Below are 15874 nucleotides of genomic sequence, written 5' to 3'. Positions count from 1 at the left end.
CACTGACCTCAGCACTGTCTCCATGTGCAATTGTGGCAGGGCTGGAGCTCCACAAGGAGCTCCCAGTGGGACAAAAGCTTTCCCTGCACACCCACAGCCTCTGGGTGACGAGGGGCAGGGCTGAAGAGACCCTTGAGCTGTATGGGGAGATCCCCAACAGCCCTTAGGCCTTCAGCCCCTCCTGCTCTGGGGGTGGCAGTGACCCCGGGGGCTGCAGGAGAGCTGGTGGCACCAGAGCTGTGTTTTGGGGTGTGGGCAGCCCTGAGCTGCAATTTTGGGGACAACCAGGCTCCCCTGGAGTTACCATCCCCCCCAGAGCCAGTATTAACACTGTCAATAAGAGGTTGGAATGGAACTTGGAGATTTGTGACATCACAGCATGACAGCGTGTTCTACCACTGACCCACCCAACATCAAAGTGTCCCCAGAGTGTCCTGGTGTCCCCAGAGTATCCCAGCTCCACCGAGGGATGCAGGGGGCAGGATGGGTGCTGCTGGGGGGATCCTGCAGCTCCAGCAGCCTGCGCTGGGCTCTGCTGCGGATCCTTCGCAAACTGCATCCATCCACCCCCACACAGTCACAGGCCGATGACAGCTCCCGCGTTTGGCTGCTGGGAACAGCCTGTTCGGGTGCTGAGCCCAGAGTTCCTGGTGCTGGAATCACAGGGCGCCAAGAGGAAGGATTCCATGGGGTGACAGAGGCAAAAATGTCAGCCCAAATCCCTCGTTTAATCCCTTAGCAGCGCTGGGAACGGCTCCCGCTGCTTTAGGGATGCTGCAGCTCAGAGGCTGTGCCTCTTTCAGCAAAATTCAGCTCACACTGATGCCTGGCTCTCTCTTTTCCAGATCCAAAATGACGGTCAAAGCTGTAAAAATGCCGTGCACCTCTGCAAACGTTTATACTAAAGTGCCTGACGGAGGATGGGGCTGGACAGTGGCTTCTGCATTCTTTGTGGTGGAAGCCCTGACATATGGTATCATCAAGTCATTTGGAGTCTTCTTTAACGACCTGATGGAAAGCTTTGACGAAACCAACAGCAGAATATCCTGGATAATATCCATATGTGTGTTTGTACAGGCCTTCACAGGTGAGAGGAGCAGGCCTTGAGCACAGGGGCAAGGGGCAGTTGTGCTGCTGACTCAGCACACAGCAAACTGGTACCTGTGACTTTCGTGTCCCTAATGGCTCTGTCATAAATGAAATTGCAGCCATAAAGCCCAGAGGCTGCATGATCCTGAAATTCCAAGCAACGTCTCAGCCTGGCAGTCCTTTGAGCCCTGACTCGTGTCCTTGCGTGGTGCAGGGACATGGTCTGTGTCGCTGGGCCTGGCACAGCCGTTCGGGTCTCAGCAGCAAAGAGGCAAAAACCCCCCAGAGTTGTGAAACCAAACTCTGCAGTGAAAAGGGTTAGAACTAACTTGAGCCTCACTGAAATCCACCAGCGTTGGGGGGATGTGGCTGAAGGTTTGTCCCAGGCTCCCACACACTGGTTTTTCATCTCTTCTGATGAATTTTTAGCATGTCCTAAGTGCCTTGAGCTGTGCAGTGCTCCAAGGGTGGCTCCAGGGTGATGCTGTGCTGTGTGGGGAGGTGGCACCTCGTGGGGACCTGGGCAGGAGTATGAGAAGTGCCTCTGAAGGAGCTGGTGAAGTTGCTGAGTTGGGTGTTGACCGCAGCTCTCTTCTCCTCCAGCTCCATTGTCCGCTGTCCTCAGCAACCGCTTCGGCCACCGCTTGGTGGTGATGGCTGGAGGGGTACTGGTCAGCACTGGCATGGTCATTGCCTCCTTCGCCCGCACTGTCGTGGACATGTATGTCACCATTGGCATCATCTCTGGTGAGTCCTCCTCTCCTGCCGAAAGCGCCGCGCTCTCCTGCGGCTCACCGTGAGCGCGTGGGGGTTTGACTCCTCCCCGGACAGGGAGAGCTTGAGGAGTGCTGCTCCCCCTCCTGAGCTGAGCTCACCCTCCCAGAGAGGGGCTGAGCTGTGCTCCAGGCTTGGCTTTCTGCCCTGGGCACCTCCTGGGACTGGTAGAGCACTGCACGCACTCAGCTGGACTGGTCGCTGGGCTGGGGTCACTGGGAAACAGAGATTCTCACGGGGTCAAATCCTCTACTCACTCCCCTGTCTTGTTTTTCTTTTCCTGATACTTTTTCCTCTCTCCAGCCTGGGTGTCCTGCTCACACCCATGGCCAGGAGCTTGCCTCACTTATGGGAGCAGTTGCTGCAAGCTCAAACTTTAGATAGATGAGGTCCTCAAAGTGGACCCCACTGGCTGTTTGGGAGCAGAAGGCATTATCTAGCAGGTTTGGGAGGTTGGGTCTCTTGATTTTATTTCCTTTTTTCTTTCTTTCTTCTTTTTCCCCCTTCCAATTTACAAAAAAAATAACATTCTGGTTTCCCCAATGATTTTCTTCCAGGGCGACTTGCTGAGTTGGCCAAAATGATATTGTAATCACCACCGGGAAAGCTGATTTAACCTGTTCTTACATCGGTGTTTCCCTCCTTTACTTGTTGTTATGGCAATTTTTGGCATTTATTCACAGGCCTTGGATACTGCCTCTCCTTCCTCCCGACTGTCACCATTTTGTCACAGTATTTTGACAAAAGGCGTTCGCTGGTCACAGCGGTGGCATCTACAGGGGAATGTTTCGCTGTCTTCTCCTTCGCACCAGGTACAGTGCCCTGGGAGCTCACACCTGCATGCCTAAAGCACAAAGCTGTTCCCATCCTTTTCCCAAGGGAATGGGAGCCAGAGGACACCACACTATCTATGTTAAGGGGTTGGAATGGAACTTAAGAGATCATCTCATCCAACCCCATCAAAACCAAGTCCGTGCTCAGGGACTAAAGCCCACAGGTGGTTGCTCACATGCCTGTGGCACTCAAGCCCTGCAGGGCAGGGTGACAAATAATCCTAGAGACTGATGCCCAAACCCTCCCCAGTGTGATCTGCCAGCACAGGCCATGCCTGGCTGATACACAGCCTGACAGGCTCCCTGTGTAGATCTGGGAGGCTAAAAATAAGCCCGAGAAACTTCAGCTATTTAAAACATACACAGAACACATAACTGCTCCTCAAGGTTAGTGCTGAGCACAGGCTGCAGAGCTGCTCCAGCTGTCTGGGGACCTGTCCCCAGGCAGCAGGGCCCTGCCACCCCCTGGCAGTGCAGGTGGTCTCTCACTCCTGCTTGCAGCTGAGGCCTGTTGCAGGGCTGCTTTGCTTGCAAACCAAGCTGCTAATCAAGCAGTGACAAGCACCTTTGAGTTGGGCTAAGACACTTCCTCTGCTAGCTGGTTTCAGGGTGGGGTTGGCTGCAAGAGGAAACTCGAGTGTTGAGTTCTCTCTCCTTCACTAGAACTAACACCCCCTTCATCCCCAGACTCACTGGGACCTGAAAAGAGGCTACCCATAGAGTGGCTTCTGCCAGCCAGGTGGTAAACACAGCTTCTAGCTTTTGCCTGCTGCAGCTGAAGGGGGGAGGAAGGTGGGTGCCAGAAGGAAAGACTCCTTGCTCAGCCTTTGCAAGAGCACTTGGAACCCTCCAGCAGTGAAGCTCCGGTTAAGCTCCATGTGAATTTACAGCTTCCCTAGCTGTAAATTCAAGTAGCTCCTTGGTGTGACCGCAGGCATCCCTAGTTATACTTTCTTTTTGTCTCTGTCCTCTCCACTCAGCAATCACAGCTCTGAAGGAGCAGATTGGCTGGAGGTACAGCCTGCTTTCTGTCGGGGTGCTGCAGCTGGGCATCGTGACCTGCGGGTCACTGCTGCGACCCATCATCATCAAAGAGCAGGAAGAAGTGAAAGCACAACCTCCAGAGGAGTCCACAGAGACAAAATACATGCTTGAAAACGAGCAAACCTGCACCTCAATAGAGTCCATAGACTCAGGAGTCGAAATAACTACCTCACCCAGCAATGTGCCTGGAAAAACCAAAGCAGAGCCGAAAAGTGACGAACCAAAGCAACACGGACAGATTCCTGTTGACAATAACAGCGCCCTTCCAGCACCAAAAACCAAACTACTGGACTTCTCTGTGTTGAGAGACTGTAGCTTTATCTGTTATGCATTCTTTGGCCTGTTCGCAACTCTGGGCTTCTTGGCTCCATCCCTCTACATCATTCCCCTGAGTCTCAGCCTCGGCATCGACAAAGACCACTCTGCCTACATCCTGTCAGCCATGGCCATCGCGGAAGTCTTCGGAAGAGTCTTTGCTGGTTGGGTCCTCAACAAGAAGCCCATCCGCAAGATCTACATCGAACTCATCTGTGTCATCCTGCTGTCCATAGCACTGTTAGCCTTCCCTTTAGCCTTTGAGTTCTGGGGCTTGATGACATGTAGCATCTATTTTGGGTTCATGCTCGGCACGGTAGCGGGCACACATATTCCCCTCCTGGCAGAAGACGATGTGGTTGGCATCGAAAAGATGTCTTCTGCAGCTGGAGTCTATATCTTCATTCAAAGCTTAGCTGGGTTGGCTGGACCACCCCTTGCAGGTAACTCTAAAACTTTTCCTCTCGTTGGGCTTTTTTGGAATGTTTGACAGCTGTTGGGGCTGATCTGTGCCTGGAGAGTGTTCTGGCAGCGCTAATCATAGCCTTAAAGCTTTCCAACTAGTATTAGGAGACTCTCAGAGCCAGAAGACTACTGCAATGCAGCTCTGCAGAGTCCCACGGACGAGGCAGTCTCCACTGAGGAACCTCAGAGGGAAGGGAAATACTGCAGTGCTACCCTGATCCTGTCAGAAACCCAAACCTGGCACCACTTCAGGCGCTAGCAGCCGGCAGAGGCGAATCCCTCTCGCTGTGCCTGTGCCACGCACTGCAGAAAGGTGAAGCCTCTAGCAGAACAAACAAATGCCTGATGCATCTCAGGCTTAGCATCCCTGCGGTGCCCAGAGGCTTCTGACTTGCCTGGAGATGACACTGTGTACCCCTGAACAAAGTAGTGTTCAGTTTTTTTGTTTTGTTTTTTTTTTTTTTTTGAGATGGCATCTGTTTGTCATTAAGATAAAATGATGCAGAGGTACCAGGATTAAAAATCCTGCAGGAGGAATGGCTGGGCTGGGAAGAGGGGGAGTTGGCTGTGGCTAATTGCTGTTCATGTTTTCTGTAGGTGTCTTAGTGGATACAACAAAGAACTACAGCTCAGCCTTCTACTCCTGTGCTGCTGGCATGGTCCTGGGGGCTGTGTTTCTGGCCCTGGTGAGGCCGTGCAAGACTGGGCTGTGCCGCCACCACCACCAGCAGCAGCAGCAGCAGCAGTGTGTGGAGGAGAACGTGGCAGGGCCTGCACCAGAATTACCAGATGACTTTATTGACATGGATATTGGTAAAGCAGAAAATTCATGCAAAGGCTGTGATAACATGATATAAAAAAAAACCCACCCTGTTCCTTCTCCATCTAATGTGCTCTGCGTAAGGCTGGGGAAAATGTCAGCTCTGCTCCACGTTTCAAAACTACATTCTAAAGGGAATGTGAAATTTTAAACATGAACAATTGCTACCAACAACTTCCTCTTTTTTTTTTTTTTTTTTTTTAAATATTAAAACTTTTTTAACCAACAGTGGAAAAGCTCCATAGAAAATACAGATAGCCACGTAAGAATAACTTCTGCCTAGCATGAAGATGTGATGCACACTCTTGCTTTCCTGTTAACAAGCATAGGTAAAGGTTCAACTGATCCCATAAATACTGACAACAGCAGAAGCAGCTCAGCCTCTGACTGTCACCCATGCCCTGCCACAAACTCCATGCAGACAAGATTGAACTGGAGATGAGAATTTCATACACCACCAGTAGCCAACTGAATCTTCTTCTGGAGGAGCACAGACTGATATTTTAGCTTAGAGGAGGAGGCTAGGCTAGATAGCTGACAATTAGAAACCATTGCTAATGATCTTTAACTTGAATGTCACAAATGCTGGGAAATCAAAGGCTCCGTGTGTCTTTATGGCCAGTTCTTACTGCACATATCCCATAAGATCATTTTTCTTCTCCTCCTGACTGGGATCCTTAGAACTGTTTTCTATTGATAGTCAGATCTCACACACTGTTTCTAATTTAACTAGTATTTATTAATTTATTCTGAGATTGTTAATGGAGGTTTGCTTAAATAACCGGAGAGGAAAAATGATCTTCTGCATAATGGAAAGCTCTTTCCATCAGTCTCTTCAATGCCTATCTTGTATTGCTTGTGAAATTGTTGGGGAAATCACTCTTGCAGCATAAACTGTAGCTGTTTTTGGTAGGTAAATCTTAGGTAATCCAGTTATTGAAAAAGGGAAAAAAAGGAATAAAAATTAACAAATTACAGATCCAGCATCTCTTTCCATGGCAAAAGGCCTCAGCTGGTGTTGGTGGCACCACTGCTGTAACCAGCCCACCCTGCAGGGAGGATTTGGCCAAGTATGTCTTAATGTACCCAAGACCTTCGCTCACAGGTGCACAAGGAACTCTCTCTGCCACATCCCCGACCGAGTGTGGAACCCTCTGTGCAGCTGAGCTGCAGCTCTTCCCCACCTCTCTCTGCTCCCCAAAGGCAGCAAGAGGATTTTTTTGGGTTTTTTTGTTTGCTGCTGACGTCAGTGAGAAACGAAGTGGAGCCTGTGCGCGCTGACGGTGGGAAGGGAACGACAAAACAACGTACGAGCTGTTCCACGAGTCTTAAGGGGAGAGATTCCTACTCAAAGTGACATGAGCTTGCTTACCCCACCTATATGCATCTTACTCACCTCTAGGCAACTCAGGGGGACAAGTCAAACAAGTCTGTTCTGGTTTGGAAGAAAACCCAAACCACCATTTCTGTGTATTGAAGTGGCATCATCCATTAACTGCTCTGCTGACCTGTCTGTGTATAAAAGCGGGGGAAAATCTGTAAAAGAACAACCTCTTTTTTTTCTTTTTTTTTTTTTTGGGAAGGTGCTTGATTTGTTTTGGGGGTTTTTTTCCTGTCTTAGATGTTAAAAAAAAAAATAGTAAAATAAAAAAAAAAAGGAAAAAAATCGAAAAAAAAGAAACAGGCACTCTTACAACCAAGTGGCTAGAGCAACTCATCCTCACTGCCCGAGACCCACGGTCTCGTGTCCTTCCTCTGCCTCAGCACTTTATCACGGCCAGCAAACCTCGCTGCATTGCACCCAGGACTGGAAGATCCTTTACAGAGAACTAGAGTTGTGTGAATCAGTGATATAATGAATAAATAACCCACGTCGCGTTCAAGGTGTACTTTTTATTTATTGTTAATTTATGATACTTCAAGCGTTGGTTTTTTTTTTGGTTTGGTTTTTTTTTTTTTTTTTGGTCAATGTCCTGTAGCCTATAATTGTCAGATTATTTGAAGTCTTTGTGATACGAGACCTCACTACAGCACTTTGCTATTACAACTGCTTGGAAGTGGAATTAGGCCTCCAGGTTTTGCGTGTGTGTGGAAGCTCCCTGTTCTGCAGATTTGAGAGGTTCTACTGTAACTTAGCTTGGTTTTTTTTGGTTTTGTTTTTTTACAGCAGTTTCCAATACAGATCAAATAACAGGTTTGTCACTGACCTCACAGTCCCTTTCTGTTCCTGTCTGTGTAGCAGCATGAGCAGGGGAGCGAGTGGTGAGTATGTGTGTGTGGGCACAGCAGACCCAGAAACAGGATTTACTGATTTGTTTGTAACGTACCTAGTGGACTCTGGAAATACTCTAAACACTGAGTTTTGCAATAAACTTTTTCTTTTTTAATTTTTCTCCTTGTTTTCTTTCAAATAATAAACACAATGAGGAAACTTTACTCCTCTCCCTCTTAGAATCATAGAATCAACCAGGTTGGAAAAGACCTCCAAGATCACTAAGTCCAACCCTACTGTGGTTACTAGACCATGGCACTAAGTGCCACATCCAGTCTCAGCCTGAAAACCTTCAGGGATGGTGAATCCACCAGCTCCCTGGGCAGCACATTCCAATGCCTGATCAGACTCTCCATAAAAAATCTCTTCCTAATATCCAACCTAAACCTCCCCTGGCAGAGCTTGAGTCTGTGCCCTCTTGTCTTACTGCGGGGAGAAGAGACCAACCCCCACCTGACTCCAACCTCCTGTCAGGGAGTTGCAGAGGGTGAGAAGGTCTCCCCTGAGCCTCCTCTTCTCCAGGCTGAACACCCCCAGCTCCCTCAGCCTCTCCTCATGCCACTTGAGTCCCTTGCCCAGCCTCGTTGCTCTTCTCCATCCCTGGGATGCCCCAAAGTCGCAGTTTCCCCTGGGAGAGGGTTCACCCAGAGTGACTGTCACATGCCACTTCCCCAGCCTGAAGTGCTTTTCCTGCACATTGGGCAATCTAAGCTCTCCAAAGGAGCTGCCTGAAAGCTGGTGGATTAGTGCTGACCTCAAGGGTGCTCTTGTAAACCCTTACCCGGGGAGCCCTGATTAGAGGGAGCCTTTTCTTCTCCTGAGTGGTGCCTGAATTGGTGGCACTTAGCAGCATTACCCTCGTGCCTCCAAGAAGCATGCAATCATGTAATTATTTGATCATCTCGGAATTGCTGAATACTTTCTCCATGCCAGGCTAAGCAACTTGTGCACCAGAAATCTATTTAGTTTTAAAAAAAAAATTCCACTGAATAGCAGAATAGTCACACTAAAGAGCAATTTTCTCTCCCTCGAACCTGATTTCTTTTCACACCAGCTGAGATATGCCCTTCCCTGCTCACCCTGTAGCTCCCAGCATCACCAAACCCTACAAGGAGTAACACTGCCTAGTCCCAAATTTCACTGCATGCATTAGCTTTGCAAATGAACTGCTTGCTGGAGGAATCATCACCCCACTGATGTATGTTAAGCACAATTTGTTTTCATAGCTGTTGCAAAAGTCCTAGAACAGAGGTGATCGTGCATGCAAGCAGAGCAGGGCAGAACACAAATACCAAAGTCCCAGGAAGCTAATCTGTCTCCAAATTTGACTTTGGCTTGGTTACAGCAGTGAACAAACATTATTTGCAACAGCTTCCTCAAAAACAACCCCCCCTGAAAAAAAAAAAAGGCATTACAAAGGCTGCACACAGTTCACATAAAGAAAAGCACATTAAACTAGCACTATCAGATGTCTCCCTGCACAGAAAGACTTCCCAGTCGCTTTTCCCACCTGGATTAAATTAATTGCCTGTGACCTTCTCTGTTATCCTAGTACAAAGGCATTAAGGCCAGAACAAAATAGGATAAGAACACTTATATTTATTCAGTGGCACTGTATATCTACTTAGCACCATGGTAAATAGGAGGAGAATGTGGGGCAGAGCGTGCTTCAGTATTCCTCTCCAAAGGGGTTGTATAAACTCCTGGAGTCAATGAGGACAGTGCCAGCCAAATGTAAACAGAGGAAATTACACAAGGTCAGCTCACAGGAGCCCAGAAGGCCTCAGACCATAGGTATCTGTCCTTTCTGAGGCAGAAAGGGAGCTGGAAAGTGAGTTTTTGTTTGTGACTTTAGGATCTTTAAATAAACCCCAAAACAACAAAAATCCAATTTTTCATTTCAAATGAAAGGAACCTCTTGGTCTTGTCACTCACTTCAATAAGCTGACACTAGGTACTTAAGGGGACAAATGAATCTTTAAAAATAGCTAAACTGGGTTTGGAAAGCAAGCAAAGTAGGTGCTTACAAAACAGCTCGAATATTTTAACATGTCCCTTCAGATGTTACTTGTTACCATCTGAGATCACTGTGTTCCTGCTGCCTGTAGTAAACATGACCTGAATTCTCACAGTGATGCAAGCCCAGCAACAGCAGTCTGGCCTTCCTTCCTCTTCCAAACTCATCTGAAAGCTGCTTCACAGGTTGGGGTTGGGAAAACCCTTGGGAAAACAGCTCTTCTGGCTTGGTTTGAGGGCTGAGAGACACAGCACTGCAGCCCAGAGGGATTGTTTGATATGTCATATCCACAACAAAAGACAGGACCCTTCAGGAATAAAGACAGGAAGAAATTCAGGAAGCCCCTTCTGATGCCTGACAAGCCTTTCAGGGAAGAAATTCAGGAAGAAAAGGGCTCTCAAGCATTGGAACAGGCTGTCTGGGGAGTGGTGGAGTCACCATTCCTGGAGGTGTTCAGGCAATGACTGGATGTAGCACTTAGTGCTCTGATCTAGAAATTCAGGAAGCCCCTTCCAATGCCTGGCAAACCTTTCAGGGAAGAAATTCTTCCTAAATTTCTTCCCTGAAAGGGTTGTCAGGCACTGGAATGTGCTGCCCAGGGAGGTGGTGGAGTCACCATCCCTGAAGGTGTTCAAGAAACAACTGAATGTGGCACTTAGTGCTCTGGTCAAGTTGACAAGGTGATGATCAGCCACAGGTTGGACTTGATGAGGTCTTTTCCAACCTAATTTATTCTATGATCCTTGGTTCCTGCTGGGAGCCTCATACCAGCCACACCTGGGAAAGGCTCCTGAGCATCCCAAGGTGCCCTCAGCTCCCAGAACCTGTTTGCAGTCACAACACCTCTGTGCCTCCCACCAGTCCAAGTCTCCTCTGGGCACCCTGGCAGCAAACCACAGAGTTTTCCCCTCCCCAGTTTCGCTCCCATGGAGTTTTCCTTGCAGCATTTGCAAATCCATGGTCACACCAGCACAAAGCTCCCTCTGCAAATTGCAGTAAGTCATCTAATAAATCAAATGCAATCCCCCCCTCCTCCTTCCTACTGCAGTCGTTGAGCTCCAGTTACAACAATTTGTGGTAAAATATTACTCACCAGTTCTTTGGCCTGTGCAAGCTGCTCTGCCTCGGCACAGACAGCCCCTAAATCACAGCTTTGTCACAGAAGCCACAAGCATAACCAAAAGACTTATTACACGCAGACACTCTGAGGAGAAGGCCAAGGAGACAATAGTTTCCTTCACTTCCTTTTGTCAGAGCTTTCATTAATGTCGTGAGCCTCATGTTCTGCTTTATCCACTGCCTGGTGCTTGCCACACTCAGCCTGGCAGAGAACAGCCCAAAGCATCCCCAGAGAGCCTGAGAGTAGCAGGGCAGAGTGGGGTGACAGCAAACCAGGGTGCTGAGCATCACCACATGTCCTGATTCAGTGACCTGCTCTCCCAGCAGGGCTCATACCCCCTGTCCTGCAGCTCTGCTCTGCTGGTTTGCTTTAATCTCCATCAGTTTGTCCATGTGCTACGGAAAGTTATCAAAATGAGGCATTTAGCTTTTGCCTTTTGCTGGGATATGGCTGGAATTTGTTTGAGATTTTGCAAACCGAGGCACCAGCACTGCCAGGGGAGGTTTCCACTCCCACTGCTGCCCATGCACAGTACCAGGGGGATGCTCCTGCCTGAGTCAAACTTGTTGAGCACTCTGCTAAATCCTGCTGAGCACCTTCCTTAAATCCTGCTGAGCACCTTCCTTAAATCCTGCTGAGCATCTCCTAACCCCTACTGAGCACTCTCCCAACCACTGCCCTGGGGACTGAGGGAACAGTGTCTGCTCCCCTCACCATGTCCTTACCCCTTTGCTCTACCTCCATGCCATGTGTGAAGAGAGAGAGAAGGTTTCCCACAGTGGGTATAAACTGGAGATTAATAACTAAATAATGCACTGATGGATGAAGATCCACGAAAATATCTAATTCTGATACTGCCACTCAGACCATCCTCCCTCTGGAGCCTTTTATCCACTTCCAGGCACAGCCCTTGGGCAAAGCCACTCAAACCCTTCCCCTGCAGACTCTCAGCCTCTCTCTGCTGATGGTCACTGTGTGTCCTGGTCAGAGCCAGCCCTGGCAGCTGGAGCACAGTGGTGACTTGAGGACACCACGACACACGTGGCCACTTCTCCTCCAGATGCTCTATCCGCAGGCAGGAGCTGGCACAGCACCTGTAACACCTAAACATTCCCACACTGTATTCTCCTGGAGAACCAGCAGGGAAGAGTGGAGTAAGGTGCCCTCAACATCCCAGCACTATGGGGTGTCCTTGCTGCAGGATGGGATATATCCCTATGGATGCAGGGCAGGATGTGCCTCTGCTGCTCCCCCGAGAGCAGCACAGGGGGACAAACCAGCCTTGGCCAAATACTGCATCATGCACACCAGAAAACTGGAAACGTGGAGCAACACCTTAGAGCTAAACCTGAGAAAAGTTGGCTCCTGCCCGAACACCACACAGCTCCCTGAAACCACTCCCTTCCCCTCCTCCTGCTGCAGCCCCAGGGCCCTGGTGTGAGCCCTGGGCTCACCACCACTGCACCCAAAGCAGCTCAAACACACTGTGTGTTGACATCTTCCACACAGACACACGCCCAGGCTGCTGCCACGGCACTTATCAGGCCCAGCCAGGCACAGCACTGCCCAGTGATGGGGCACCCCATGGATATCAGACACCACAGGCCTCCTGCTCCTTCGTGGGGCACCCTGGGGTTATGGGCAACACCATCCTCCTGCTCCACCGTGGGGCACCTTGGAGTTTTGGGGGACCACCATCCTCTTGCCCAACTGGCCTGGGTTTGTGCCAAGTGGTCGCACTGGGCGAGGAGCACATGGATGCAGGAACACCAAAGCACTCACAGCACATGATCCAGTTCTCCCCATCCCCATCCCGAGGGGAGGAGTGTGGAATGGGGAGCACAGGCAAGGCAGCTATGCCACTGCCCTGTCATCCCTCGTGGGTGAGAGTGGGGACAAAGGGATGTGTGCCTCTGGAGGAATCTGCTCCCAGTCTCCACCAAGCCTTGGTGCAGCAGACAGAGAGACATTCCCCTGCTGCTCTCACACACAGCCCTTTTCCCCTCAATCCCAACAAAGAGCTTTGCTCTGCCCACACAGCAAACCCCCAACCAGCACTCATGTCCCCCAAGACTCACCAGCCCTGCCCAGGCACTCAGCAATTTCCAGAAGAAAAACATATTAAACAAACTGTACCTGGAGAGGAGATTTCAGGCTCAAAGGGAATTCCTCTGCTTCTTCTCCTGTTTGCTGCTGTGGATCTCCTGCCTGGCTGGCAAGGGGTCAGAGCCCCCCACAGCTGTGGCCAATCTCACAATCACAAAGAAAAGAGCAGGTGAACCTCCTCCCCCATCAGTGCTCACAGCAAACTCTGCTGCAAACAGATCTCCCAAACAGTTAAACACAAAACCACCTTTGAGCTCTAGTTCATCAACTTTTCATCAAGACAACCCCTGTCCTGCCCAGGTCTACACAGGCAGTGTCACATCTCAAAGGGTTTTTATTCAACTTCTTTTGCGCAGCTTTAAATGAGATGAGGATTTCAACCTCAATGTTTGTCTTCAAGGGTGAGACACTGACCCTGCAGTCTGACCTAGCTGTGAACTTCTCCTTGGTTCAAAGCACCTTCAGTGCAGCAGAAGGGATAAACTCATCAGTGTGTAAAGTGGAAACTGGGCATAAACTTTATGTCAAATTCAGGAAACAACATATATATTAAAATATATAAGTGATTCTATTTCATAGGAGTGATTTTTTTCAGGTCTCTCCACTCTGGTGTGGACTTTTAATTTGCATGCTTTAGAGACTTTAATTGCTCACAGTGTGTAAGGGCCAGGAAGGGAGCACAAAAGTGAATCTGTGAAGCAGAGAGCAAAAATTAGTCCTGAAAATTGTGCACAGTGGGAACTCTCCCCCTTCAGCCTGATTTGGGGCCCTGGTACAGGGGAGTCAATTTGCCAGCACAGAGGAGGAAGTGTCCTACCTGGGTGAGGTAAGGAACGGAAACCTACCCAAATCCTGGTCACAGCAATTACAAATAACATCCTGACACAGGAAATTAAACTCTCACACAAAGCACCAATTTAATCTGTGAACCTGCTTTTGAAAGAGTAACTACGTAAACAACCTGGATTCAATTCAAGGCATCTTCTCCTAAACTTCATGGAAGGGCTTAGAGGCAACCACACTTCTCTCCCCTCCCTGCAGCCTAAGCCATGGGCAGATCCTCTCCCAGGGCATCACACGTGGTGTGCTCTCCCCATGTAGTGCCACTACCCCAAAACTCAGCTGTTCATTCACTTTTCATCTGCAAACACCCTTTTATTTCCACTCAGGCACTCCCATTCCTGCAGCTCTATTATTAGTCTTACAAAACACAGAGAAGGAAGCCCCAGCAGTTGCTGCAGCTGTGTGGGACTCAGCACACCCCAGACTCGATGTAGGAGAGTTCAAGAGTGATGAAGACAAACGTTCCTGGATACAGGAGGCATCAGCACAGACCAAATACTGAGCATCGTGTTAGCAACCAGTGTCAGCCAAGAGATACAAACATTAGCTTTCCAGTGAAGAATTTTTAGTGCACTGGTAGTTTCGTGTCAGACAGTACATTTTAAAATAGTCCATAGTAAAAGGCCGAGAGTAACCCTTTAAATACATGAGATTTTCTGCATATGTTACACATTCTGCTTATGTTCTTCAGTCCTCAAGACATTTTAATAACCACTCATGGTTCTCCTTGACTGCTTGTAGGGGTTTTGCTGAACACATTTGGATTCTTGCTTCACTATCATCTCTGTGCATTCCTTGATAATAAGGTTTTCAAGTTGTAACACACAAAGTGAAAACGAAAGGAGAAAGTGGAAAGATTTTAATCTTAATGTTGAAAGACTGAAGTAAAGTCCTTCTCTCTGTCCCCTGTGTTCTGCTTCTTGTGTCTTAAAAACAATATGGTCAACACTGGTGAGAAGGTTTTCAGCCCCTGTGAGCAGCACAACCCTTCTCTCTCCCCAAATACCCTGACTCTAACACCTGCTTCTACTTAGCAAAACAAATAAACAGCCACTCACCACAAGTGTAACTCTCTACCGCTGACATTTCTTTGCATGTCTCAGACCACAGTTTCCTTTGGAAACCCTGAACTTGTGTGCTCCTACAGTTTCTACGTCTGTAAGACTGTAGAAAGATGAGAAAAACAAGAAAACATGCACAGGCAGAAGCTATGGTATCTACAGCAACAGCTGAGACACAAACTAACTGAGGTTGTGAAATGCATCCTGCGAGGAAGTGAGAAACTGGGGCTGAGTGATGCACTCCGTGGTGGTGAAATCCAGTCTCAGGCATGAGGAGATGGTTCCCAGGCAGAGGTGACACCAGCAAGAGCCAGGAACCTGCTCCCAGGGCCCAGGAGGTCTGTCTCATCACAGGACCAGCACAAATCCACACACCCAGCCAGGCACGAGGCTCCCAGGGAAGCAGCATGGTCAGAAACCTGCCCAGAGCATCCTGGTGGTACCACTCTGCTGCTGGTGGTACCACTCTGCTTGGGACTGGTGATGCTACTGGCTTGGAGATGTGCTTCTCACACCAATGAAACTGGTTTCTGCAGGGCAGTGGATGAGCTGGTGGTGCTGTATCTTCTGTCACATTGGAGCCTGTGGCACTCTGCACCTGGCCATGTCAGGGAGGTTTAGGTGGGATCTCAGGAAAACGTTCTTCAGCCAGAGACACTGGAACATCTCCCCAGGGCAGTGGTCATGGCCCCAAGCCTGACAGAGCTCAAGGAGCATTTGGAGAATGTTCTCAGGCACAGGGTGGGATTGTTGTGGTTGTCCTATGCAGGGTCAGGGGTTGGACTAATGATCCTTGTGGATCATAGGATTCTAGTTAGAATTTAATGATCCTTGTGGGTCCCATCCAACTCAGGATATTCTATTCTATTCTATTCTATTCTATTCTATTCTATTCTATTCTATTCTATTCTATTCTATTCTATTCTATTCTATTCTATTCTATCCTATTCCTATTCCTATTCCTATTTCTATTTCTATTTCTATTTCCATTCCGTTCCCCCCGCGATCCTCCCCCGGTCCCGCACAGCGCAGAGCTCCGCGGCTCGCGGGCGCCGCCTGCCGGAACCCCGGGGATGGACACGGGATGGACACGGGGGGGACATGGGGGGGAGACG

At 49.1% G+C, this 15874-nt stretch overlaps 1 protein-coding gene across 1 annotated transcript; it reads left to right on the top strand.

Moving 5' to 3' along the window:
- Nucleotides 1-846: 846 nt before the first annotated feature.
- SLC16A6 (solute carrier family 16, member 6) lies at nt 847-5377 on the top strand. Its single transcript, XM_009069653.1, has 5 exons — nt 847-1087; nt 1693-1836; nt 2547-2675; nt 3677-4498; nt 5118-5377. The coding sequence occupies exons 1-5, from the start codon at nt 853-855 to the stop codon at nt 5375-5377; spliced, it is 1590 nt and encodes a 529-aa protein (XP_009067901.1). The 5' UTR covers nt 847-852.
- Nucleotides 5378-15874: the final 10497 nt, after the last annotated feature.

The sequence above is a fragment of the Acanthisitta chloris genome, unplaced genomic scaffold, assembly GCF_000695815.1.
Source record: "Acanthisitta chloris isolate BGI_N310 unplaced genomic scaffold, ASM69581v1 scaffold15032, whole genome shotgun sequence".
Taxonomy (NCBI): domain Eukaryota; kingdom Metazoa; phylum Chordata; class Aves; order Passeriformes; family Acanthisittidae; genus Acanthisitta; species Acanthisitta chloris.
The sequence above is the reverse complement of the archived record's forward strand: the minus strand, read 5'-3'. Positions and strand labels throughout refer to the sequence as shown.

Excerpts from the sequence above, each read along its gene's own strand:
- SLC16A6 (XM_009069653.1), top strand. The coding sequence starts at position 853 with ATGACGGTCAAAGCTGTAAAAATGCCGTGCACCTCTGCAAACGTTTAT. Across the intron at positions 1,837-2,546 it reads CACCATTGGCATCATCTCTG|GCCTTGGATACTGCCTCTCC; the intron begins GTGAGTCCTCCT and ends ATTTATTCACAG. Across the intron at positions 4,499-5,117 it reads GGCTGGACCACCCCTTGCAG|GTGTCTTAGTGGATACAACA; the intron begins GTAACTCTAAAA and ends TGTTTTCTGTAG.